The sequence below is a fragment of the Pelodiscus sinensis genome, chromosome 2 (assembly GCF_049634645.1).
Source record: "Pelodiscus sinensis isolate JC-2024 chromosome 2, ASM4963464v1, whole genome shotgun sequence".
Classification (NCBI taxonomy): Eukaryota; Metazoa; Chordata; order Testudines; family Trionychidae; genus Pelodiscus; species Pelodiscus sinensis.
This window is the reverse complement of record NC_134712.1, coordinates 69,506,463-69,532,298: the sequence shown is the minus strand read 5'-3', so window position 1 is coordinate 69,532,298 and position 25,836 is coordinate 69,506,463. Positions and strand designations below refer to the sequence as shown.

Genomic DNA, 25,836 nt, shown 5'->3' with positions numbered 1-25,836 from the left:
TAAAACCATGGGAGCATCTTTCCTTCTTCCCCGTCTATTAGTTACCTTCTACAAACATTAATTTTTACTAATGCTTGGGAGGAAGAGCGGCACTGGGTAGCGATTTGGGAGACTCTGCTTGAATTCCTGACTACCACGATGATCTGCCCAAGATCACACAACTCTAATGAGTGCTGTAAAATGGAGAGAATAGCACTTCCTTATTTCACAGGAATGCTGGGAGGATAGACCCCATTAATGAGTGTGAGGCATTTAGATATTATGGCCTCAGAGGGGTAGCTGTGTTAGTCTGTAACTTAAAAAAATGAGTGGTCCTGTAACAAATAAATATAATATAATATAATATAATATAATATAATATAATATAATATAATATAATATAATATAATATAATATAATATAATTAATATAATAATAATTATAATTAATAAGCTATTGTGGGCAAAACCCACTTCTTCAGGTGAGTGGAGCAAAAGTGACAGAAACCTCAAATTTCTCTCCCTCTCCCTTTCTTTTCTGCTTTCAATTATATATATTGTTAGTCTCTAAGGTGCTACAGGATCACTTTTTATTTTAAGATATTATTGTGATAAGGCCATTTAAATGCTAGGTAGATTTTTCTTTTTAAAAAATGGATGGGTGGGGAAAAAAGCCTCTAATGCATACGGTAACATTAACATTATCTTCATCAATGATTTAGATATCGGCATAGAGAGTACGCTTATTAAGTTTGCAGATGATACCAAGCTGGGAGGGATTGCAACTGCTTTGGAGGATAGGGTCATCATTCAAAATGATCTGGACAAATTGGAGAAATGGTCTCAGGTAAACAGGATGACGTTTAACAAGGACAAATGCAAAGTGCTCCACTTAGGAAGGAACAATCAGTTTCACACATACAGAATGGGAAGTGACTGTCTAGGAAGGAATATGGCAGAAAGGGATCTAGGGGTTATAGTGAATCACAAGCTAAATATGACTCTACAGTGTGACACTGTTGCAAAAAAAGCCAACATGATTCTAGGATGCATTAACAAGTGTGTTGTGAGCAAGACACGAGAAGTCATTCTTCTGCTCTACTCTGAGCTGATTAGGCCTCAGTTGGTGTATTGTGTCCAGTTCTGGGCACCACATTTCAAGAAAGATGTGGAGAAATTGGAGAAGGTCCAGAGAAGAGCAACAAGAATGATTAAAGGTCTAGAGAACATGATCTATGAAGGAAGACTGAAAGAATTGGGCTTGTTTAGTTTGGAAAAGAGAAGATTGAGAGGGGACATGATAGCGGTTTTCAGGTATCTAAAAGGGTGTCACAAGGAGGAGGGAGAAAACTTGTTCTTCCTGGCCTCTGAGGATAGAACAAGAAGCAATAGGCTTAAACTGCTGCAAGGGAGGTTTAGTTGGACATGAGTAAAAAGTTCCTAACAGTCAGGGTGGTTAAACACTGGAATAAATTGCCTAGAGTGGTTGTGGAATCTCCATCACTGGAGATATTTAAGAGTAGGTTAGATAAATGTCTGTCAGGTATGGTCTAGTCAGTACTGGGTCCTGCCATGAGGGCAGGCGACTGAACTTGTTGACCTCTCAAGGTCCCTTCCAGTCCTAGTATTCTATGATTCTATGATTCCTGGTGGAAAAAACATCGATTTGGAGGCCAGGCTTGTTCAAAGAGCTGTATTGCCGTTTTGTCCTCCCAGCCCAGTTTTAACCTCTCAACAGTTTCCTCAGAAATGCTAAAATGGCAGGCAATACAATTTAAACAGCTTCTAGATGCAGCTCTTTTTAACCTAACATAGCTCTAAGCCACAAAACAAAAGGGTAAGATATGTGTGCACTTAGAAGGCTCATCTTTATCTTCCGTCTCCTTACTTAAGAATGCTGCACCAGTTCTGAGGAGGACTTAGAGAGGATGTAAAAGATTCTCCTTACTGTCCTGATGGCAATACAGATTTGTGTGTGCGTGTGTGTGTGCGCAAACTGATGGGACAAGTGCATCTCAGCTGAAAAAACTTGCATCAGGAATCTTGAGAGAGAGATAGCGAGGCTAAGTATAGACTGCAGAGCGTTTCTGGGATACCAGAGGTATCCCGGAAAAGCTCTGCTGTGTCCAAGGAATGCATCCACTTTTCTGAAAAAATGTAGGAAAAGCGGATGCGTTTTTTCAACATCCCTGTAAACCTTGTTTTACGAGGAAGAAGGGATGTTCTGAAAGAGAGGGTTTTCCCCGAAATTTGGCCCCATTTGGATGGGCCAAATTTCAGATAAGCCTCTTTTGGAGGTAAATCATAAAAAGATACATAATTTGTGTACCGCAAATTGCATTTCTTTTTCCAATTTATCTTTGTAGTGTAGACATAGCCAGAGAGAGCTGTAAGAAAGATGCTCCTGTCATTAAAAAAGAACTGTTGTGATATAAATAAATATTAGATGACCTGGAAAACAGGTCACACAGAAATAATATGAGGCTGCTGGAATTACCTGAGGGCTCAGACACAGGCACCGTAGAGGATTTTCTGCAGGATTTGCTAGTTAAATCTCTGAAGCATGAAGCATTTCCTGCACCACTAGTCATTGATAAAGAACATACTACAGGGACCTCACCCAGAGCTTGTGTGTTGGCTAGCAAGAGAAGACATGCCTCCATTCCTAAGACAAGATCAAATTCTGAGCTCAGCTATGCCCATGTGAATGTAGAGGTAACTTTTTGACTTGAATGGAGTTACTCCATACTTACAGGAGAGTAACTGAAAACCAAATTTGGCTCATAGCCAGGATCTTCAAGCAGCCACCTATTTTGGCAAAACCACCTACTAGTGCTTTGCACTATTGTTTCCCTCCTAGTTTGGTGGGGAGTTTTTTAAAAAGCAGAAGTCTTTTGCAGAAGCAAAGGCAAGATTAGTGAAAAAAAAATCTTACCACCACCACCATATTTTTCCAACAAAGCTGAGAGCAGATTTTTGAAGGGAATTATCTTTTCTTTGCTGTCCCAGAGGAAGTGTTTAATTAACTGGAAACTCAGCCAACAAGTTCTTCTCATCTAATGAACCAGCTAGTCTTACTAAAATACTTTAGGGCTCCATTAACACTTTATCCCATGCTGTCAGGAGGAGCTACTATAGTTTGCCTTATGCCAAAAAGCAGCATCAGAGCCACATAGGTTATGAAGTACAACACCTTTTATAAGGAAAGGGTGATGCATACTAATGTGTATGTGCCAAATTTGTATCTGAGACACATTCTAAAGTCTGTATTTATATAGGAGGCCAGCCTAGATGATCACAATGGTCCCTTCTGGCTTTGAAATCTTTACATTGAATTCACTCTGGTTTTATTCAAATTATCCCCACTTCAGAATTGCACTTACTGATCTTTATACATCAGGATAATCTCAAATATATTAATTAGATGCAGAACTGGATTGTAACCCTTTTAGTAAAAGTTTAGAGGCCTGGGGAATGTTTCAGCTGGGAGTGGGAATTGGTGAGAGTCAAAAGTATTTCTTTTATACAGGTATTTTTTTACCAAGAACGTACAAAGTCCTGTTTCTCTGAACTCAGAAAGAATCAAATAGCAGGAAACAGCTTCTTTTGGTCACAGCACCATAAACACTCTCAGCCAATATCAGACCAAAGGCACACGCTCTAGTTTTTCCCAGGATCACACTGTGCTCACAGGCAGTTGCTTGGCTTTGTTCATCCTCTGTTTCTTTACATCTTCTCACCTTCCCCAATACTCAGCAAAAAGACCTCCCTGGCACAGTCCTAAACTCAAGGACAGAATTTATTAGGCCTTGTTTAATGTGAGGCCAGTTAGCTATTTCACAACTACTGTATGTACATTCAGATACTAGTTTGAATAGGGTTTAAATCAGTTCATAATCAGTGGTTACTCATACCCAGTTCATTAATAGGGGCTTTTAAGAGGTTCTGGCTTCAGTACTGCTTAAATTGGGCAGAAGTCCACTCCTGACTCCTTCGTATAAACAAATAACCCTTGTGAACAATGCATTTTAAAATTTTAGCTCAATTGCAAGGTAGAGGAATTGAAGGTTAATATACAATACCGGTTCTGGGTTTATTTAATAACAGTCTGTAGCTACACTTTCAAAAGGATTGCTCCTATGGTGACTTCAATAAAGATCTTAGATTGCTGATATGCAATAGACTTAGCTGGCACTGCACAGGCTTTTGAACACTCTGAGGGTGTATCTGCATTGCAGCGTTTTTCTGGAAAAACAGCTGTTTTTCCGGAAAAACAATACTTGCCTCCACTTTGCCATTGAGTTATTTCGACAGAAAGTTGAAAGAACAGAAGGGTTTTTCTGATGGCAATAAACCTCTTTCTACGAGGAAGAAGCCTTTTTCTGAAAAAGCTTTTTCGGAAAAAGGCGTGTGTGGATGCAGAAGAGGGATTTCTTTTGAAAGAAGAGGCCTCCAGGAACTAACAGAGGTGCCCTGGTGGCCACTCTGTCCAGACTACTCATAGCTTAAATGTGAGATAGTGTCCACATCGCTTTTTTGTTTCACTTTTGCTGTGTGGACACTCTTTCAAAATAATCATTTCCGGAAGATCTCTTCTGGAAAAGCTTCTTCCGAAAGAAGCTTGCAGTCTAGACATAGCCTGAGACATTGATTGAGATGTATTTGAGAGCTGCTTTCAGGGCTGGGTGTCTGTTGTATCCAAGGAGCAAAGGTCAAGATTTTAAAAAGTTCTTGAATGTCTACATCTCTTTCCAGGGAACGCTGGTAAGCAGATATCCGCAATCACCTTTATTTGATCTATCAGGAGACTAAAAGAGTCGTTGGCGGACCTAATTAGCATGGATACATCTATAGGTCTTTAGGGACTGAAACCATGAATAAAACATTTCACATGTTTGTGTAGAATCTTCCCATCAAAGATCTATCAGCACTTTTCAAAGACTGTGAAAGGAATCATACATGCTGTTTCTTTTTCAGATGTTATTCTGCCATAGTCTATTTACACTTCTATTTCCCAAGCTCATCTACTTATTGTTATGTTTACCTATACCTGCGATTCAAGAGTATTCGTTTTTAATGAGCAATTTACCAACAAAATGCTGAGCAATCTGCCATTTTGGCAGGCTTCTGACGAGGGCAAATATTTAGGCTCACATGCAGAGAATCAGACTATAACTCCCTGAAAACTTTTTGTGTAGGTATATTGTTATGCAGGAAAGAAGATGGCTGAAGTTCTTTGCACATAATTATGAAGGGCCATCTGATCATTTCCTTTATATAGACCAATACATTTGTTTACTGGACACTTTTGATGTATGCGAGGAGCTGGTACACTGGTAAATACCTTTAGACTTGGGATGCATAGCTAGAACTATTATTGCTGTAAAACTCTTAAGTTAAAGAAAGCAGCAGGATTAGTTATCTCACTGCACCTTCTAGAGAGAGAGAAAGAGAGAGTGTGTGTGTGTGTGTATGTGTTTCTTATCTTAAGTGGTAATATCACAGTTTTGTTGGCATTTCCTCCTGGGAAATGAGAGAAATGATCAAAAGGTTTCTGTTGACTACAGAGAACTGAAACAGCTGCTGAAGTCATAAGTGTTTTTTTGGCTGCATTCAGCACATGGCAGCATAACCTTAAAGTGGAACAGCTCTGCTTCCACTTGTCAGAAAAAATGATGTGTTCCTTGGAAAGTGTTTTTGCGCTGTAAAATGTTGTTGAATAAGGCATGCCAAATGCCAGTGTTGCGTGCCCAGTGCCAGTCTTTACAATGGGGAAACCATGGAATTTAAAGATATATCAGGACTAGAACCCCCTGGCTTAATTCTCCCCTCAGGCACTAAATTGTCTTATGCTTGTGAAAGGCTACTTGTTCATTATCTTCCCAAGCTCTAAATCTACCAGCAGCTGGAGATCATATTTGAAAAGAATAATGATGAATTCTTACAAAGGATTCCTGTCTGCCATGGACAACATTCTGTAAATCTGGGGAGGCAGGGAAGAGATTCTGCCCCTGCCATGGTATATGCTTGATGGGGAAGGCAGCTTGTATGTTTGAAAGCACAGTGATAAGTGTTGCAGTCACTTGCATCTTTCCTGTTCAAGAATGTAATTGTGAACTATACCCTTTCTGCATTTGTATGTTAGGTGTAAATACGCTTTCTTGCCAAATGACTATTCAGTAGAAGAAGGTGATTCATTTTGCGTGACTAGGGGAGGATTACTTTTCAACGAATGGCAATACAAAGCATTTCAGGAAGCGTTCTCTATCTCAGCAGCCTGCAGTGTGATGAAATTCTGTTGTGACTGTATTCACAAAGCCAAAATAAAACCCAGAAACACGTAGTTTGATTGAAATAGTTTGATTGAAAACTGAAGGTAGTTTTTAACAGCTTGTTTTAAGTAAACTGCATCTTTTTGAATTTCCTGAGCATCTGCCCTCCTCGCTTTGATGTGTCATGCCTGGTGATGCTGTTAATAAAATACATAATTATGTGTTATGTAATAAAACAGAACTAACATGAATGTGGCTAATGAATTATAATGACATGGAGGCCTGGGAAACTTAGAAAGCGACATGAGTAACAAAAGGAGATGATATTGTGAAACATTTAGCTAGTAAAATAATAAAATAATTTCATAGCAAAAGCAAGGTGAAACTTAATAGTTTGCTGATATTATGAAGTACCACCTTAGAGTGCTGCCATACTCTATCAGTACTGCTGGCTTTGGGTAAAGAATTCTTTGGCATGGCTTGTTTCACTCATAAGAACATAAGAACGGCCGTACTGGGTCAGACCAAAGGTCCATCTAGCCCAGTATCCTGTCTACCAACAGTGGCCAGCACCAGGTGCCCCAGAGAGGGTGGACCAAAGACAGTGATCAAGCGATTTGTCTCCTGCCATCCCTCTCTAGCCTCTGACAGACAGAGGCCAAGGACACCATCTTATCCCCTGGCTAATAGCCTTTTATGGACCTAACCTCCATGAAATTATCTAGCTTCTCTTTAAACTTTATTATAGTCCTAGCCTTCACAGCCTCCTCTGGCAAGGAGTTCCACAGGTTGACTACACGCTGTGTGAAGAAGAACTTTCTTTTATTAGTTTTAAACCTGCTCCCCATTAATTTCATTTGGTGTCCTCTAGTTCTTCTATTATGGGAACTAATAAATAACTTTTCTTTATCAGCCCTCTCCACACCACTCATGATTTTATATACCTCTATCATATCCCCCCTCAGTCTCCTCTTTTCTAAACTGAAAAGTCCCAGTCGCTTTAACCGCTCCTCATATGGGACCCGTTCCAAACCCCTAATCATTTTAGTTGCCCTTTTCTGAACCCTTTCCAAGGCTAAAATATCTTTTTTGAGGTGAGGAGACCACATCTGTACACAGTATTCAAGATGTGGGCGTACCATAGTTTTATACAGGGGCAGTAAGATATTCTGGGTCTTATTTTCTATCCCTTTTCTAATAATTCCTAGCATCCTATTTGCCTTTTTGACCTCCGCTGCACACTGCGTGGAAGTTTTCAGAGAACTGTCCACGATAACTCCAAGATCTCTTTCCTGATTTGTCGTAGCCAAATTAGCCCCCATCATACTGTACGTATAGTTGGGGTGGTTTTTCCCGATGAACATCACTCATGAGATGAAAAGGAAAAACAGTTGCCTAAATATTAAAAATAGGTGTGCTCACTTTGAATACTACCTATATATATATCTTAGAGACTTTGTACATCTGTGTGTCTGTCTGTGAGTCTGTTCAAGAAATCCTCCTAAATGGTAAGAGCAAGGCCCACCAAATTTGGTATGCAGCTTCCTTTTATCATAACTTAAAGCAAGGTCAGGGTTTGGTTGGGCCAGAAAAACTGGATGTACCTAGAATGGGATTGTTTTCCATAACATGGAAAGGGAGAGGATTGATAAGAGGGACAGATATACTGTAGAGTCACCACAGGATGGGAGTAAGGGCGCTGCACCAGAAAGAGAGTGACCAGCAGGGGCCAGGTCGCTTCATGTTGCCAACCACTGGCCTAGGTTTGTGGCTCTCCTGTCCCATAATCCTCCCCCAGGTCTTTTGCTACAGAACTAGATGGGAGGAGGGGAGGCACACCAGCCAGAAGCCCCGCCATCCTGGAACAGCACCACTAGGTGCAGGAGTCAGGGGCCCAGGGGTGAGCTGTGAAGCCCATCCTCGCCTCGAGGAGAACTGTCAACAGTTGGGTGGGCTGCACAGCTCCCGGCCCTTTCCCCTTGGCAGGAGCCCCACTAGCAGCTGGTGCCAGGCACGGCAGCCCAAGCCCCCTGGCTGCTTCCCCCTGGAGGAGCTGGTGGGCAGGGCCAGACACCACAGCCCTGTCCCCCAGACATCCCAGCCGCCTGCCCTGAGCCCCCTGGCCTGAGCTCCCCACCCTGTGCCCTGACTCCTGCACCTCCCCACTGCCTGCCCTGAGCCTCCAGACCCTGTCCTGACTCCATCACGCCCCACTGCCAGCCCCCTGCCCTGAAGGACCCGAGCAACACTGCATACGTTTTCTAGTATGTATATGTAACCCATTCTGTTGGCTAGCCCAGTGTGAGCTTATTCCGCATAGGGGAAGCCTTGTGACGTCTTACACCACTATGGGAGGGTAGGCCTGAGGCAGCTTGGTGTGCTCTGCATTGTGTATTTTTTGTGTGTGCGTGTGCGTGCGTGCACCTCAGACCAGACCCACTCAGACAAACCACCAGGAACAGGCTTTTTTTCTGTAAAAAATAGAAGAGGAAAACAGTTCAGCAGCCCCTCCTCTCAGCATGCAGCCTGTGCGCTGCTTCTAGCACAGTCCCTGCTGAGACCCTCCTGGGGACAGAGCTTACAGAACACACCACAGCCCCCTTACAACATGTTCCAATTCCCACAGTAACTAAACCCCACAATAACCAAGTCCAGGTTTTCCCTTTGTGTCACTTAAACTCCTCTCAGGGTGCCTATAGCCCTTTCTGGTCCTAACTGTAAAAAACACAGAACAGGAAAACAGTACAGCAGCCCCTCCCCTCAGTATGCAGCCTGTGTGCTGCTTCTAGCACAGTCCTTGCTGAGACCCTGCTGGGAGCGGAGGGCACATCCTGACAGGACCAGGAAGTTGTCCCAACATGCCGCAGTTTGTAGTCCACAACTTGTAGTTCCCAGGGCTGCTGCTGAAACACACTGGACCTTGGGCTACATATATAAAACTAAATTACATCTTAGAGAAACTGCTCCTAAAATGCTGGTTGGAAAGAAGATGTGAGCATTTTTGTTGCTCTTATCTTTCCTTCCCTTCCATGCCTTTATCTGTTTCATCTCCCACTTGGTTTTCTGCCTCTCTGCACATTCCACAGCTGTTCTGTTCCCTCCCTCTCCCATCCCAATGCTCAGTGTCTCTTCCTATACTGTGACTGGCCTGAAGATTCTTCTCTCAGGCTCTGTGCCGATCTAATGGTCCTCCAGCTTAGGCCAAAGTTAATTTTGGTGCAAGACCAGTGCTGGGCCAAGTTGCTGCTGTTGTTCACCTTTAAGGCTCTGTACTTTAAGCCTATGAGCAGGGAAGAGCGGATGGCACTTTTCTGAGCTAAGAATGCCAGTAAAGCATGGTTAGGGGATTTTGTATATTAAACATTGGATCACTTGAATCCACCAGAGTTTTTACAAATTGAGTTTGCTTCTTCAATTTTACTGAGACCCACCAGAAAAAGCACTTTGTTTCTATATCATAACCAGGACTTTTATCCTTCATCAGTCTGAGGGTACGTCTAGATCAGTGGTCCCCAACGTTTTGTGGCTGCCGGGCGCCTGGGGGCAGGGCCGCGGCTGCTCACAGGCCACGTGCCTGGGGGCGGAGCCAAGCATGCGCCGCACGCCTGGGGCCGGCACCGGCATGTGCCGCGCATCCGGGGCCAGGACCAGCACCAGCATGTGCTGCGACCCCAGACAGGGGCCGCCCAGGTGCCGCATGCCCGGGGCCAGCACCAGCACCGGCATGTGCCACGACCCCGGGGCAGGAGCCACCCCTATGCCCAGGGCTGGCACCTGCCGCACGCCCTGGGGCGGGCCAGCCCAGATTGCTCTGCAGGCGCACATAAATGGCCCGGCAGGTGCCATGGCGCGTGCGGGCACCGCGTTGGGGACCACTGGTCTAGATACTGTTGACAAAGCTTCTGTCAACAAAGAGCATCTAGACTACAGCCAGTTCTGTCGACAAAGCAAGGCGCTTTGTCGACATGAGAGTGTAGATACTAAGGGCAGTATAGATGAATAACGCCTTCTGTCAACAGAACTCTGTCAACAAAAGGCGTTATTCCTCGTAGAATGAGGTTTACCGCCGTCGACAAAACTGCCGAGTTCTGTTGACTTTATGTATAGTTTTGTTGACAAAAGTCCACTTTTGTCAACAAAACTCTGAAGTCTAGACATACCCTGACTTTGAATAGTTTTTGCTGCTGCATTTCTTGCAGTTAGTGCTAAGGTGACATTTTTACAGAATCTCAGAGGGGTAGCCATGTTAGTCTGTAATTTTAAAAACAACGAGCAGTCCTGTGGCACCTTAGAGGTGATCTCTAAGGTGCCACGGAATTACTCGTTATTTTTACAGAATGGTTGTTTTTATTATACTCCAGACACTCTGCCCCTTGTGCTGGATCTTTGTGTATTGTGATTCTTTCCCCATGTATTACAATCCAATCAGAACTCTCTTTATTTTATCCTTGTATTCCATATACCTTTGTGTGCATTTTTAAAAAGATGCACTTCAAGATTTTCATTGCTTCAAAGTAGTTTCATTTGGGAAGCTCTATCTTCATTAGCCCTACTAAGTTGAGACCATTTTTCATGACAACCACACTGTAAACTTGTTATTGGTTATACCAATAATCAAAACCAATTTGTTCTCTAATTAGTCTATATGTTAACTATTCAAAATCATCTGACTAGCAGGTTTTTAAGGAAAGGATTAATGGTCTTGTTGGCATCTTTTTTTTAAAGAATAGGTGCCTGTGTCAAGTGACATTCTTGCACAGATCAAAGTTTTCTTGAAATTTATTATTTATTTTGTTTAGCAGTTTGTTCTCCCCTTCATATTTTCACTTTGAATGTATTGTTGATTCCCAAGGCCTCTGATGTTTTTTCCCTCCTAATTTTAGCTTCATTACCACTTGCATCCAGGAAAATTTCAAAGCATTGTATTCTTCTCCTTTAGTTTCCTTATCAAGTGATGGTTCAGAGGAACTTCATTTGCTCTAATTTTGCCAGAGATTTAGTTTACTTCTGTTCACATATCATAAAAGTGTGACATGAAAGAGTTCATGTTACTGACCTGTCTTTATTAATTGGTCCCAGCCATTTGACATTGGTCTATATATTTTTGCTACACTTTTGCCTATTTCAGTGAATGTCTAGTTTTCTGTACGTTGAACATTCTGCTGTCTGCAGTTGAAAAGAAAGGACAAAGTACATATGCTGAAACAGAACTGAAGAGGGGATTAAAACTAGTGAACATAGAAACCTTAGTATTAATGATAAAGAGGAACTGTTAAGATCTAGGTAATTTAACTGATAAGATTTCAACATATTCTGAAGAAGATTATAGCTGATGGACTCTCATAGTTATGTTGATGCGTGTGGATTCAAAATGCACTATAGGAGAACATATGCATGTGAGTTCAGAGCAATGAGAACCACAAACATGCTTACATGTGGGTCAGACAACATCGTATGACCATTACAGGCTAAAATGTTGTAAAGATTACAAATGTGTAACTGAAACAGTTAGCAAAATTCTTCATCTGTCCATAATGAGAAGTCTTTTAGAATTTAGTAGCAATGACGATTTGTCTATAGAATTGTATACCAATGTAGAGAATGCTACAATACTATCTTATTCTATACCAGGGGTCTCCAAACTACGGCCCGCGGGCCGGATGCGGCCCGCGAGGCCCTCTCATCCGGCCCGTGGAGACTGTGACGGGGAAGAAACTCCCCGCACTAACAGCCCCTCCCCTGGAGAAGCGCCGAGCGGCGCAGCGCCGCGGAGCTGGGGCGAGGAAGAAACTCCCCACACTGACAGCCCCTCCCCCGGAGAAGCGCCGAGCGGCGCAGCGCAGCGGAGCCCAGGGGAAAGCCCACGGGGAGGGGAACGAGGGCGCACAGCCGCAGGCGCGGCAGGCGAGGAAGGCGGCAGGACCCAGGAGGAGAAGGGGCAGGGACGCCAGGGTGAGCGGCACGCCCCGTGCGTGCCGGCTCAAAAGGGGGAGGGGCCGGAAGGACAGGGGCGGCCGGCACTCACTTTCTTTTTGGCAGGCAGCCAGGAGAGGGAAGCCGGAGGAGCCAGCGGGACGGAGGAGGGACTCTGGACCCGCGCAGCCCTTGCCCTGGGCAGCGAGACTCCCCGGCCGGGGGTGCGGGGGATCGGAGCCGCCAACGGACGGCCACACGCCCTGCAGACCGACGGCCGAGCCCGGGCTCTGCGTGTCCCTCACAGCAAGAGGGGTTGGGACTTGGCGTGGACAATTGCTCCCTATTGGCCAGTGCGTTCTTATCCTATTGGCTAGCTCTCTCATGAGGTCACTAGTGGGCTGGGCTCTATTTTGGCATCCAGGAAACAATTTCACCATTCACACTAATACAGGTGTTCATGTGTAGTGTATCAATGTGTTATTAAATAATAACTGAATAAAATAATATTAAATAAATAATTAAAAACAACATCCATGTTTTGATTGTTTTTTATTTGGACCTCAAGTGTGTAGTCGGCCCCCGAACTGCTGTTTGATAGTTAATGCGGCCCTCGGGCAGAAAAGTTTGGAGACCCCTGTTCTATACTATAATGTTTTTAAATTCTGTATGGTGACTTAATAATTTTATAGGAACAATACCATTTTTATTGCTTTATAACATAGTTTCTATAGAATCTTACTGGTTTTATGCCTATTAATTTTATAAAACCTTTTTTCCATAAGGGAGAATAGCAAGATGCTTTTTAAATAATGTTAAAAGGAATCCACTATGGAGTCTCCTTCCAAATGAGTGGCACATATGATGAAGCAATTTTAAAAATCCCACAGTTGCTGTTTTTCTTTTAAATGACATTTTACTGGTGTTGTTAAAATAAAGCAGTTGGATTCAAGGTTTATGAAGACATTCAAAGAATGCTGCATTCATATTAACTATGTCCAAACAGAAATGACAGTCAAATGACCCTGTCATACAAGGTCACACATATCACACAAAACCCTTTTGGGGGTCTTTAAATCACCCTTAATGTTATGATTTGGAACACACAAATGAGGGCAGGATAGGGGTGAAAGCTGCCAGCTTATCAGGTAGGCTTACTGACATTCTTTGAACATAGATTTGTTTGGAGTCCTTATTATTATCGTTCCTTAGCTGATATTGCAGTTTAATAGATATTATGCTGTAACTCTATCTATAAATGAAGTGTGTGTGTGTCTGTCTCTCAGATGTATGTTGTCTAGTTTGCTATATGTTGAGCAGCCTGCTGTCTGCATCTGAAAAGAAAGGATAAAGCACATAGGTTGCAACAGAACTGAAGAAGGGATTAAAACTAGTGAATATAGAAACCTTAATATGAATTATAAAGCAGGACTGTTAAGATCTAGGTAATTTAATTAATGGATCTTAACATACTCTGAAGAAGATTTTAGATTATGGATTCTCATAGTTATGTTGATGTATGAGGATTCAGCAAACACTGTAAGAGGAAGGAAGTTTGAATGGAAAAGAAATGAAAAACGTATCTTTAGGATGTAAGTGTAGGGAAAGTAAATAATGGTCAATTGGAGATAATGAAGACTGGATAAAAATTACTGTTAGGAAGCAAATGTTTTAAAAAGACAATTTGCAATGGAATAAGGCTGTATAATCATCTTAGCCAGCATAAATATTTCTTAACAGCTCAGTTGTCAGCAAGGCATAAATTGTATTGGTTTTATGCATGTCACTTTTTTAAGACACTCCACTGATATCATGTAACTATGGGTATGTCTACTCTACCCTCCTAGGTCGAACTAGGAGGGAAATGTAGGCATACCGCACTTGCAAATGAAGCCCGGGATTTGAATTTCCCGGGCTTCATTTGCATAAGCGGGGAGCCGCCATTTTTAAATCCCAGCTTGTTCGAACCCCGTGTAGCGCGGCTACACGGGGCTCGAACTAGGTAGTTCGGACTAGGATTCCTATTCCGAACTACCGGTACACCTCGTCAATAGGAATCCTAGTCCGAACTACCTAGTTCGAGCCCCGTGTAGCCGCGCTACACGGGGTTCGAACAAGCGGGGATTTAAAAATGGCGGCTCCCCGCTTATGCAAATGAAGCCCGGGAAATTCAAATCCCGGGCTTCATTTGCAAGTGCGGTATGCCTACATTACCCCGCTAGTTCGAACTAGCGGGGGAGTGTAGACATACCCCAAGAGTGTAGTATTGTATAGTGAAATGTAGTTAGAGTTAGAAAAAAGGGAGACCAATTACCTTTAGTTTATTCTTACTAGGTGTGATGACTATGCTATGATAACACACTCTACACACATACATTGCACATTTACTGTCTGGTCTGCAATTGTCAGAGAACAGCCTTCCCCACATCAATATTTGTAGCAGTAATAGAGTCACTCTGCTAGTTTTCTAACTCCTCCTTCTGTGTCTTGACCTGGTCTTCTGCTGTGGGTTTCTTGTTTCCTTCTCCAGAATTCTCTAGGACAGTGTTCATCCAGGCAGCCTATACAAGAAGCTTTCTCTGTCAGGAAGCAGAAAGGCAACTTGTGGGAAAATTGTCTGTCTGCCTACTCTATCATGAACCCAGCAAGAAAGCAAAATTAATACAGGCAGTCCCCGGGTTACATGGATCCGACTTACATCGGATCCCTACTTACAAACGGGGTGAGGCAACCCCGCACTAGCTGCTTCCCCCCAGCAGACCAGGGAGATGCGAAGCTAGCACCCCCCCCCCCCCAGCAGACCAGGGAGACACGGAGCGGCTTTTCTCAGCAGACACCTCAGCTTGAGAATAAAGGACTGAGGGAAGTGAGGTGTGGGAGAATAAAACTGAGCTCCGGAGAAATGTTTGGCTATTGTTTCCCCTACAATATGTACCAGTTCCGACTTACATACAAATTCAACTTAAGAACAAACCCACAGTCCCTATCTTGTACGTAACCCGGGGACTGCCTGTAATTTGATTTGTTTCGTTTTCTTTGAAAGTATTTGTCACAATGGCAAGACATTAAAATCTGGTTGCTCCATCTCTCCTTACTCAGGCCTATTGAAAGAGATTGTCATGAGCCACTTGAAATCAAGGAGTTCAGAGTATTTTAAATACAAATGAAGTGGCTAAAGCTTGAGGAGTTCATTTCTACACCTCCTGCCTTCTGTGTACTTTAACCCCTGTATCATGTCAAGGAGTCAGCAGTCTTGTTCCAGTTCCCACTGGATAGGCATCACAGCCACTTGCGTGGACTGTTTTCTCCAAAAATGTCAATTCACTAATGGAAAGTTCCTCATTCTCCTTTTCAGGTAGAGATCACAAATGATGTACAATCCTTGCTACTTGTGATGCTGGCCGTCATGGTGGCCAAGATGATCGGTGACTGGTTTAACACATCCCTGTATAGCTCCTTACTGAAGCTGAAATGCATTCCCTACTTAGACTCCGAACCTCTTGCTAGTCACAGGAAAAAACGGTGAGTTGACTAATTTTTATGGGGTTAAAAATTAAGGGCCTAATTCTGTCCTCAGTTGCATGGGTGATCTATTGAATAACAGACCAAAGGCAGGGCTTATGCCATTCAAAAGCCATGCACAATGCCATGCCAATTAAATTACTGTGTTCAAGACTCAGATATGACAGTGCTAGTTGTTCTAGCCATTCCAAAACAAACTAGGCAGGCAGTATTTAAAAGAAAGGTGTGATTGGTCTAATAGAGATTCTGTGAGACTTGTGAGGGAATTATGATCATTTTTCTGGTTTGGTTATTGGCTAATTTTTCTGGCTTGCTTGTTGGCTAATGTGATTCTCATCCTGGAGCACAGGAATTGTGATGCCAGATAAAACTACTATTTGGTCCAGTGCATTAATCTGTCTTTGGTAGCACCCACTGCCGAAAGTTTCATCTCTGTAGTAAAGTAGAACAATCTTGAGGAGACTATGAAGGAAAAGGTGAAACTATTTACTGATCTGGGTTCTGACTAATTGAGATTATGTCTTAATTTTGAGCTGGAGGTGTAACTCCCAGCTCAAGGAGGCATGCTTATGCCAACCATGACTGAGTTAGTACTCTACAAATAGAAGTGTTTCTGGAGCAGTGCTAGCAGTGGGAGGTGGTAGACATTCCAAATACTTGCCTAGTATCTTGAATAGAATTGCATCGGGGATGGGTAGTACCTCCTGCCACTGTGCTACACTTCTTTTTTTAGGGCACAAGCTTGATCAGAGCTAATGCAGGTATGTCTGCTAGAGCTGGAAATTATACCTCCAGTTCTAAGTGTAGAGGCCCAAAGTTTTTTTCTGCTTATCAGACTCAGTTGAATAATATATAGTCTTACATGGCCACTGTTGTATTACTTATTTCCTCCAGTATGATGGCCCATTGGACAGTCTTGTATCCTCAAAATAATCTATGGAAGAATCCAGAAGTATTAGTGATTCTTGCTATCCAGGCTTTGTCACTTTTGGTTATCAGGCACAGGGACTATCAACTACATTTGATGCAAGAGAGAGCTAGCAATGTGGTAGGAGGAAATAAAAACAATCTGCAAAATTATGTCTGCCCTATGTATGTATCATGGCAGATAAAATAGAGCAGGAAGAGAGATAAAGTCTCCCTTGGTATTCCAGTCAGATGACATGGCCATGGAAAGAATTACAGCTGGTTTCTCTGGTTCAGAGTGAGGTCTCATATATTTGAAGGCACAGACACAGAAATATATATCATTTCAGTCATTTCACTCCCATTTTGTTCCCTTGCCTCCCCTTGAGTCTTCTTTCAGGACCATTTTTTCCCAAGAGGTTTTTAAAAAGAACTCAGTTGCTCTTTTCTTTTAAATTAGACAGAAAAGATCCCATGACCAGCAATACAGAAACGAACAATGAACTTACCCTTGAAAACTACTGATAATTTGCATAGCTGAGTTACACATACATACACACACATACACTGAAGATGTAGAGAATCATAGAATCCTAGAACTGGAAGGGACCTCAAGAGGTCATGGAGTCCAATTCCCTCCCCCCATGACAGGACCATCTAGATCATCCCTGATAGATGTCTATCCAGCCTGCTCTTAAATATCTCCAGAAATGGAGATTCCAAAACCTCTCTAAACAATTTATTCCCGTGTTTAACCACCCTGACAGTTATGAATTTTTTCCTAATGTCCAACCTAAACCTCCCTTCCTGCAGCTTAAGCCCATTGCTTCTTGTTCTATCCTCAGAGGCCAGGAAGAACAAGTTTTCTCCCTCCTCCTTGTGACACCTTTTTAGATACCTGAAAACTGCTATCATGTCCCCCCTCAATCTTCTCTTTTCCAAACTAAACAAGCCCAGTTCTTTCAGTCTTTTTACATAGGTCATGTTCTCTAGACCTTTAATCATTCTTGTTGCTCTTTTCTGGACCCTCTCCAATTTCTCCACATCTTTCTTGAAATGATGTGGTGCCCAGAACTGGACACAATTCTCTGCGCTAATTAGGCCCCAATTGGAGTAGAGCGGAAGAATAACTTCTCATGTCTTGCTCACAACACTCCTGGAATTGTTTTCTCAAAAGCCATAAAAATTCCACTGGGCTCCTTCAAATAAAACCAGAAAGAATTTGGACTATCTGCATGAAGATCTGGTCAACTCATCTCAAAAAAATATATTAGAAATGGAAAAAGTATGCTGTGTAGACAAACCCTCAGACTGTAAAGGCCAAAACAGAACAGGATTAAAAAAGAATTAGATAATTTCATAGAGGACAGGTCCATCAATGGCCATTAGCCACAGAGGTCAAGGATGTAACAACCTGCCCTGAGTGTCCTTAGCCTCTGTTTGCCAGATGCTGGGAGTGGACAACTGGGGATAGCTCTCTTGATGATTGCTGGCATTGGTTTCTTTCAGAAGATAGGATACTGGGCTAGATGGACCTTTGATCTGACCTAGTATGGCTGTTCGTGTGTTCTGATGTTATAATAACTTCTTAACTAGTAATGGGTTGGAAAGAGGATCCTAAATGTTTGGCTTTCAGCACTCATCGCTAAAGAGGTCTAGCTTGGGTCTCCCCTTTCCCAGTACATTATAGAGGGAAAGTATCTATTATATTAGCTCACCTTGTCCTTTAAGAACATAAGAATGGCCACACTCAGTGAGACCAAACATCTAACTAGCCCAGGATCCTGTCTTTCAACAATGACTGATGCCAGATGCTTCAAAGATGTAAACAATGTATTGAGTGATCCATCTCTTGTCATCTAATCCCAGCTTCCTCTCAAGGCTGAATAATCAATCCCCAGCTAGAAGATACATTAAACAGAAACCAGCGAACTATCCATTGAGAAACAGGCAAATGGTTAGGCCCAACTCTTTTGTTGCCTTTCTTGCTATGGAACAGAGAAACTCATTTTGTTTTGCAAGTACTTACATTTCTGAACCTCATTGATCTTACAGCCTGTAACATTCTGTGCTCTGGATGATAAGGCTCCCAATACAGCTGTATCTAATTCATGGCTGCTACAGAGCACCATCACTTCCAGCTAGACTGTACACCACTATAAACACCCTCCTTATAAAATCTAGTTCATTGGAGCACTCAAAGCTGCTAGCTGCCAGGGAATGCTCTTTAATGAGGGTAAAGAGTACTTGAACACTTCTACAACTTGGCAACTCTTCCTGCTTTTTATAAGCTACTATACACTTCAGAGAGAAAGTATCTTAGAGGCTACTTTTTAATGGGACCAGTTTACTTAAGAGCTGAGTGGATCTGGTGCCAGTAGTTCTGTTTTGTTCTAGCTTAATATTAGCCTTGTCAAAGTTCTTATATAGTCTCCTGAGTGTTTCTGTATTACATACCATATACAGATATTTTTGGGAGCCAAGAATTCTGGCTGCAGAATATGTTATAGTGGGCTCATTATATGTTCCTTTTTTAAAAGTGTATCAGAAGCAGTCTTATATTAAAGATCCATGGAATAAGGACGAGATTTTCCTTCCCTGTCTACTTTTCCCTGAGCTCATGCTGCAGGCTTCGGATTCAGATATCAAACTAACCAAAGTTTGAAGGATTGTTTTGTATCCAAGGTCTTGGTTTGGCTCATTATAAAGATAGGGGCAATTAGTGAATTTCAGATGTGGTTTTGGATTTTGAAAATCCTTAGGCTTTGGGGGTGATCAGCATTGAGGTTTTTGGTAACAATTGAACTAAAAGATTCCTTACTCATTTTGCTGATGCAACTGTTAATTCAAAGACAGCTTTCCAAGACATACACAGCACATCTCATTAAACCTCTGTTCAAAGCAAATGCATTTTATGCATGGTCAGTGCTTATATCCTGATGGGCGTTATAGCAAAACAAAAGGGAGATGGGAAAGAAATGTTTGCACATCAGAGGGTACATGGTCCAGCTGTTACAGAGAATTCAGGGCAGATCCTGGTCCCTGTGAAGGGAGTAGAATGGGGTGGGGTGGCAGGGGGGAGGGGAGAGAGCTTCCCTAATGGAAGAGCTGGGAGTTCCCTGGTGTGGGGGAAAACCCTAGCTGGCATACAGCTGGCTAGGAAGAAGGTGGGAGATAGGTTACTGTGTTGTAAGTTACTCTGGGACCTCCAATGGTCCCATTCTAGGGGGTATGTAAAAGTGGCATAAAGTCACCTTTGACCGCTCTCTTCCCCTTTCAACTTTGCTAATCTGAAGAGCTGGGAGTTCCCTGGTGTGGGGGAAAACCCTAGCTGGCATACAGCTGGCTAGGAAGAAGGTGGGAGATAGGTTACTGTGTTGTAAGTTACTCTGGGACCTCCAATGGTCCCATTCTAGGGGGTATGTAAAAGTGGCATAAAGTCACCTTTGACCGCTCTCTTCCCCTTTCAACTTTGCTAATCCGAAGAGCTGAAGATTTTAGTAACATTCATTACCTGGAAAGCTATTGTATATAGCCATACGTAGTATCTAAAGCATAATAATAGCTACTTACTAAAGAACAGCCAGTTTCCATTTATAAGTTATATTAATTGAGAGAGGCATTGTGGTCAGCCCACTTACCTGTGAACAATCCTCCAGGTTACGTATGTTTCTGAATTCTCAAGAACCATTCATAAAAAATCAGAATGTAACTGAGTGAGAAATGTTGTTTTTTGTGAACATGATTGAGATGCTGAAATTATTGCCAGATGCCGTCTTACTACTGTGTATTCACCTGAATACAGGCAGTCCCCGGGTTACGTACAAAATAGGGACTGTAGGTTTGTTCTTAAGTTGAATTTGTATGTAAGTTGGAACTGGTACATATTGTACCCCAGGTGCCCCCGATTCAGCTGCTGCTGAAACTGACCAGCGGCTGACTACAGGAAGCCCGAGGTAGAGCTGCTTTGCCCTGGGCTTCCTGGAATCAGCCACTGATCAGTTTCAGCAGCAGCTGACTTGGGGACACCTAGGGTAGAGCATCTGGGGTGCTGCCAGGTTGGTCCCCGCAGCGCCGAGGTGTGGCGCTGAGGGGACCAACCCGGCAGCACCCCAACTGCTCTGTCCCAGGCGTCCAGATTCAGCCGCTGTTGAAACTGAGCAGCAGCGGCTGAATTGGACACGCCTGGGGCAGAGCAGAGGGAGTGCTGCTGGGTTGGTCTGGTAGCGTCGACCCTTGGCGCTGTGGGACCAACCCAGCAGCTCCCCAGCTGCTTTATCCCAGGCGTCCTGATTCAGCCGCTGCTGAAACTGACCAGCGTCGAGAAAAGCCTGGTCTACTGGGTGGGGTGGGGGGCGCGCTAGCTGCGCCCCCAGCAGGTCCCCACAGCCCTCCCAGCGGCCCCCCCTGCAGACCAGGGAGACGCGGGCAGGGGGACCACCGAGAGGCGCCGCGGTCCTGCCACCTGCATCCTCCTTTGCTTCGTGTCTCCCTGGTCTGCTGGGGGAGTCCCCCCAGCAGACCAGGGAGACGCGGAGCAGCTTTTCTCGCTGCGGAGGTCGCGGGCGGCGGGACTGCGGCGCGTCTGGGCAGTCCCGCCACCCGCGTCCTCTGCGGCGAGAAAAGCCCCATTCATAAGTAGGGATCCGATGTAAGTTGGATCCACGTAACTCGGGGACTGCCTGTACCCATTTTTTTAAAAGTGTTTTTCAAACTGTCAGGTAACCACAGGCAAGACTATTTTGCATTTTTCTTTGTATGAGATCTGATCTGATATATATGTCTATCCTGCTGTCATTCTCAATTTTGCAATTATATATATTATTTTATTTATGTTGACTATTCTAGATTTCTAACAAGGCTGATTTCTAAAAGACAGACTTTTTCTATTATGGCACAATTCAATTTGTACATGCACGCATGTGCGTGTACGAGTGCGCACACACACACAGTTTATTTTTGCCATAATAGAAAAAGTCTGACTTTCTAAAAATCAGTCTTGCTAGAGATCTGGAATGGTGGTCACAATGATATATATTATTGCAAAATGGAGAATCTCTCTGATATATCATCATGATCTTTCAAGTCATTTTAAATATGAAACTTGTTCCTAGATAATGCTAATGGATTTCTTAATAGATTAATATTATATTATTCATAAATCAAGTTGTCTTCTGATCCATTTCCAAGATGGTTTCAATTTGTCATGTGAATGCAACTTTAAAGATCTCGTCAAAGCTAACTTAAATACTGGACACGTCTGTACAAAGTATAGGCACTTCATGTGAGATTAGAGGGGTAGTCGTGTTAATCCGAATCTGCATAAACAACAAGAAGTCCTGTGGCACCTTATAGTCTAACAGATTTATTGGAGCATAAGCTTTCGTGGGCAAAGACCCACTTCATCATGCAATAAATCTGTTAGACTATAAGGTGCCACAGGACTTCTCGTTGTTCATGTGAGATTGTACTTCATATTCCATCATGAATGGGGTTCTCTTGGTTACTTGTTCTTGTTGCCATAGAGAGTACAGCAATGGAACCAGTCAGTGCTCTGCACGTGAAGCCCTAGTTGCGTAAGTTCATTACAGCTGTTGCTAGTAAGTCTGAGTTTGCTGGGTTCCACTTGTGCCTCTACAAAGTTAGATGCTGAATTTTGGGTAGTTCCATGATCAGTTAGTATGCTGGGTTATGTCTACACTAGGGAGTTATTTTAAAACAGCTCCCCTTATTTTGAAATAACAAGGCGAAATAACAAGGTCCATACTACTAAGTCTGTTATTTTGAAATAATGGTCTTGTTATTTTGAAATAATAATTCCTGCTTGTAAAGAGGAATAAGTTTATTTCAGAATAGTTATTTGGGGAGTTATGTCAAAATAGGTTATTTTGAAACATCCCCAGGATCCTAACCTGCCCAAACCTAAACCAACAAAGTGCCTGTTTATGCCATACACAATAAATGGGTCAGAGGGAATTATATTGCAACTGAATCCCTTGTTTGGTTGTAATGATAGTGTAAATGGAGCCTTAAAGGATGGGCTTTGAGGTGACAAAAGATATTCCTTTTAACGTAGGTCCTGTATGGTGGGACCTGGTTTTGGTGAGTAAGTATGGTTGAAAGAGGATATACACGAGACCACATGTGAGGAATATTTCTTTCCTTCCCATAAATCTTTGATGCTTCTGATATCAGTTTTTCCTTATCAGAGCTTACATTTCTGAACCTACCTGTACTATTTCTTCTTGACATTTTTGCTTCATACCTTGTCTTTTGTATCTTACCATGTAATTCACTGGCTGTGTAATTTGTCTGATTATGGTGCCATTCTGGTTTTTAAAATGCCTATTTTAGGTCCTCCTGTCTCAACAAGATCAGGTCAGCTAGTCTTTTATCAAGACAGAATTTTCATGGGTAATAATTTACATAATAAAGACTAACCCAAAGGCTTAGATACACAGAGTCAAATTCTGGTCTCAGTTATACTGTTGTAAATCCAGAGAAGTTTTAATTGAGTCTGGAATTTGGCTCTGTGTATGTAAGCATAAATCACCAAATTGCGTCTTGGTAAAATACATGGGGACTTGATCCCGTCTGGAGTGAAGGTCTTAACACAAGCAATTTACAAATTAGAAGAGCAGTATAATGAAGTTTTAATTCAGTAGAGTCACTCTGGATTTATACTGGTGTGAGCACAGAATTTGGACCACAATGTGCATCATATTGTGCATTTAACCTTATAGACTAACCATCTTTCATTTAGGATATGATCTTGCACTATTGAAGTCAATGGGTGTTTCAACTTTGATTTGAGCATCAATAGAATTAGACATGTACACTAATAGAGATCAGAAGTAACATAATTAAAACAGTAGTACTACACCAATGCAAAACTGGTCTAAGTGAGAATAGAGTCTCTCTCTCTCTCTCTCTCTCTCTCTAATAGCATTAGATATCTCATCAAAGAAGCTTTTAGTATCCTGCAGAACTCTTTCCAAAAAAATCTGAGCTACCAGTATAATGCATTTTATGTTGTGGGAGGAGAATGTGAAACTGACTCTAGATATGTTTTCTGTTTCTGAGGAGTCCCACAAAACCAAAAGGAGCAACTTCTGCACACTTTCCACAGAAAGAAATGCTCTACAGCAGCACATGAAAGAAATAATTTTTTCCATTGGTATGGCACGAGCCATTCCAACCGTCAATGTGACATTATGTAAAAGATACATTGAGTCACTCATTCAGCTGGGGGAAACTTGGTACATTTTCTCCTGGCTCAGCTAGAGGGAGACTCCTGTTTGGCACCCCTGGTGCAACTTGCTGCCTGTGGATCAGGAGGGTCATAGGTCAGCTTTCACATGTGGTAATGTGCAGGTGGAACACACAGCAAGTTCAGCAACCAGATGGGATATTCCACTAATTGGTTAAGTCTGTTCTAATGTCTGACCACCAGTTGGCAGACACAACAAATTACCAACATTTTCCACTTAACCACCAAAGCCACCAGAAAGCCAGCTATGCCTGCGCAGCAGCCAGCCAGACAAGCCCATTTTCCTGAAGATGTCATTACAAGCTATTTGAATTCAAACAGTTGTTCAGTAGAATAACTACTTGGAACCAAAGTTCACTGAAGTCATTTAGGAATCTTTATATTGACTTCAAGGGACTCTGAATTAGACCTTTATGTGAGTGCATAAGGGAAAATCTATATCTATCTTACTAGGTATCAAAATATATAAATTAATTACATATGTTTTAATGGTATTGAGGTACAATTATATCTTTATTATCCTACTTGGAAATCTTTCACCTCAAGCTGAAATTATAGTTTTTGCAGATGACATACAGATATATAATTTCTTCTTTACTATAGCCCTTCCCACTTTTTGCTTTATTCTTAATAAAAATGCATTAGCAACTGTGGTTGTCACACCAGAAATTATTCTTTCATAAAAGTGGAAGCAGATGTCACTCCGATTTTAATATTGACTTATCTGTCACTGGACATCATCAGAAGTTAAATATATATTTTTTTAAATAAATTGTTTAAAATATTTTATAATATTTCACAAATAGTTATTGGAGAAATCCATACTTCAGAAGACTGGAAATATGTAGAATCAAATTAGGAAAATACATGGAGGAATCTTGCCCAGCTGTAGAATGACCAAGAAGATACAGTCCTGATTTTTTGGGGAGTGGGTGGGGGAAAGAAAAAATCCTAACATTCATTTTTTTGTCATGGCTATGACAAGTATCATAGAATCATAGGGCTGGAAGAGACCTCAGGAAGTCATCTAGTCCAGCCCCCTGCCCAAAGCAGGACCAATCCCAAATAAATAAGTATTCAGCCAGGATGTTTACAGATAGGGTCAAAGCTATGAAGTTCTGATCTGGATTAAAAAATCTACAAAGTAGGGGGGGAGGGTGATGTTTATAGAACTAGGATTTTGCTTAAGGGAATATTTCTCATGATCATGAGGTCTGGCAATTTATATAGTAGCTTTCTTCTGTGCTTGTATCAATAATAGTAAATAAAATCTAGCAACACCGTTGAGAGGTAGGATTTAGTATAACTCTCATTTTACACACTGGACCGCTGAGGCTTGAGGGATGAAGTAACTTTCCTAAGATCACACAGGTGATTGCAGCACATCTGAGAAAGGAGCTTATGTGTGAAATCTTGGCACCATTGAAGTCTATGGCAAAGTTTCACTGAATTTACTGGAGCTGGGAGTTCACCCCTATCATCTGATCCCATTACTGTGCTTTAGTTACAAGACCAGGCTTTTCTAGCATAAAGGGCCTGATCCAAGGACAGGCCAATCACCCTCAAATCCATGACTTTCTATTCCCTCATCTTGATAACTTCAATCTCACCGGTTATGGTCCCCCTAAGTCCCAGACCTCCAAACTTCAGTTTGTCTGAAAGGCAATCTGATAAACTTTACCTGAACTTGGAACACATGTTGTCATCATTCTGCCTTGCCCCCAATACAGGGGCTGTTAGCATTTATAATTGTAGTCTGTGCTTCAGCCAAAATGGAAATGTTAAGGTGGCTGGTACAGTGTATGACGGTGAAGGTCTGCATGAAGCTTTCATAGAAATGGTCTGACAGGAGCCCTCCTTGCCTCTTTCTAATTCTGGAATAGTTTTACTGTGGAAGCGAGTTCTGGAATATTGGTTTGAATTTAAATCACTTGCATTTTGGGAAATAACTTTCTCTGACTCTGGTTATACTGCT

The 25,836-nt window shown here is 42.4% G+C and overlaps 1 protein-coding gene across 1 annotated transcript in view; it reads left to right on the top strand.

Moving 5' to 3' along the window:
- The window catches only part of LOC102462787 (chloride channel protein C-like), a 111,887-nt gene that overhangs the window by 49,443 nt on the left and 36,608 nt on the right, over window positions 1-25,836 (top strand). The window contains exon 12 of the mRNA XM_075920717.1: window positions 15,519-15,685. Coding sequence (XP_075776832.1) covers window positions 15,519-15,685 — 167 coding nt within the window. The remainder of the gene's footprint in view (window positions 1-15,518; window positions 15,686-25,836) is intronic.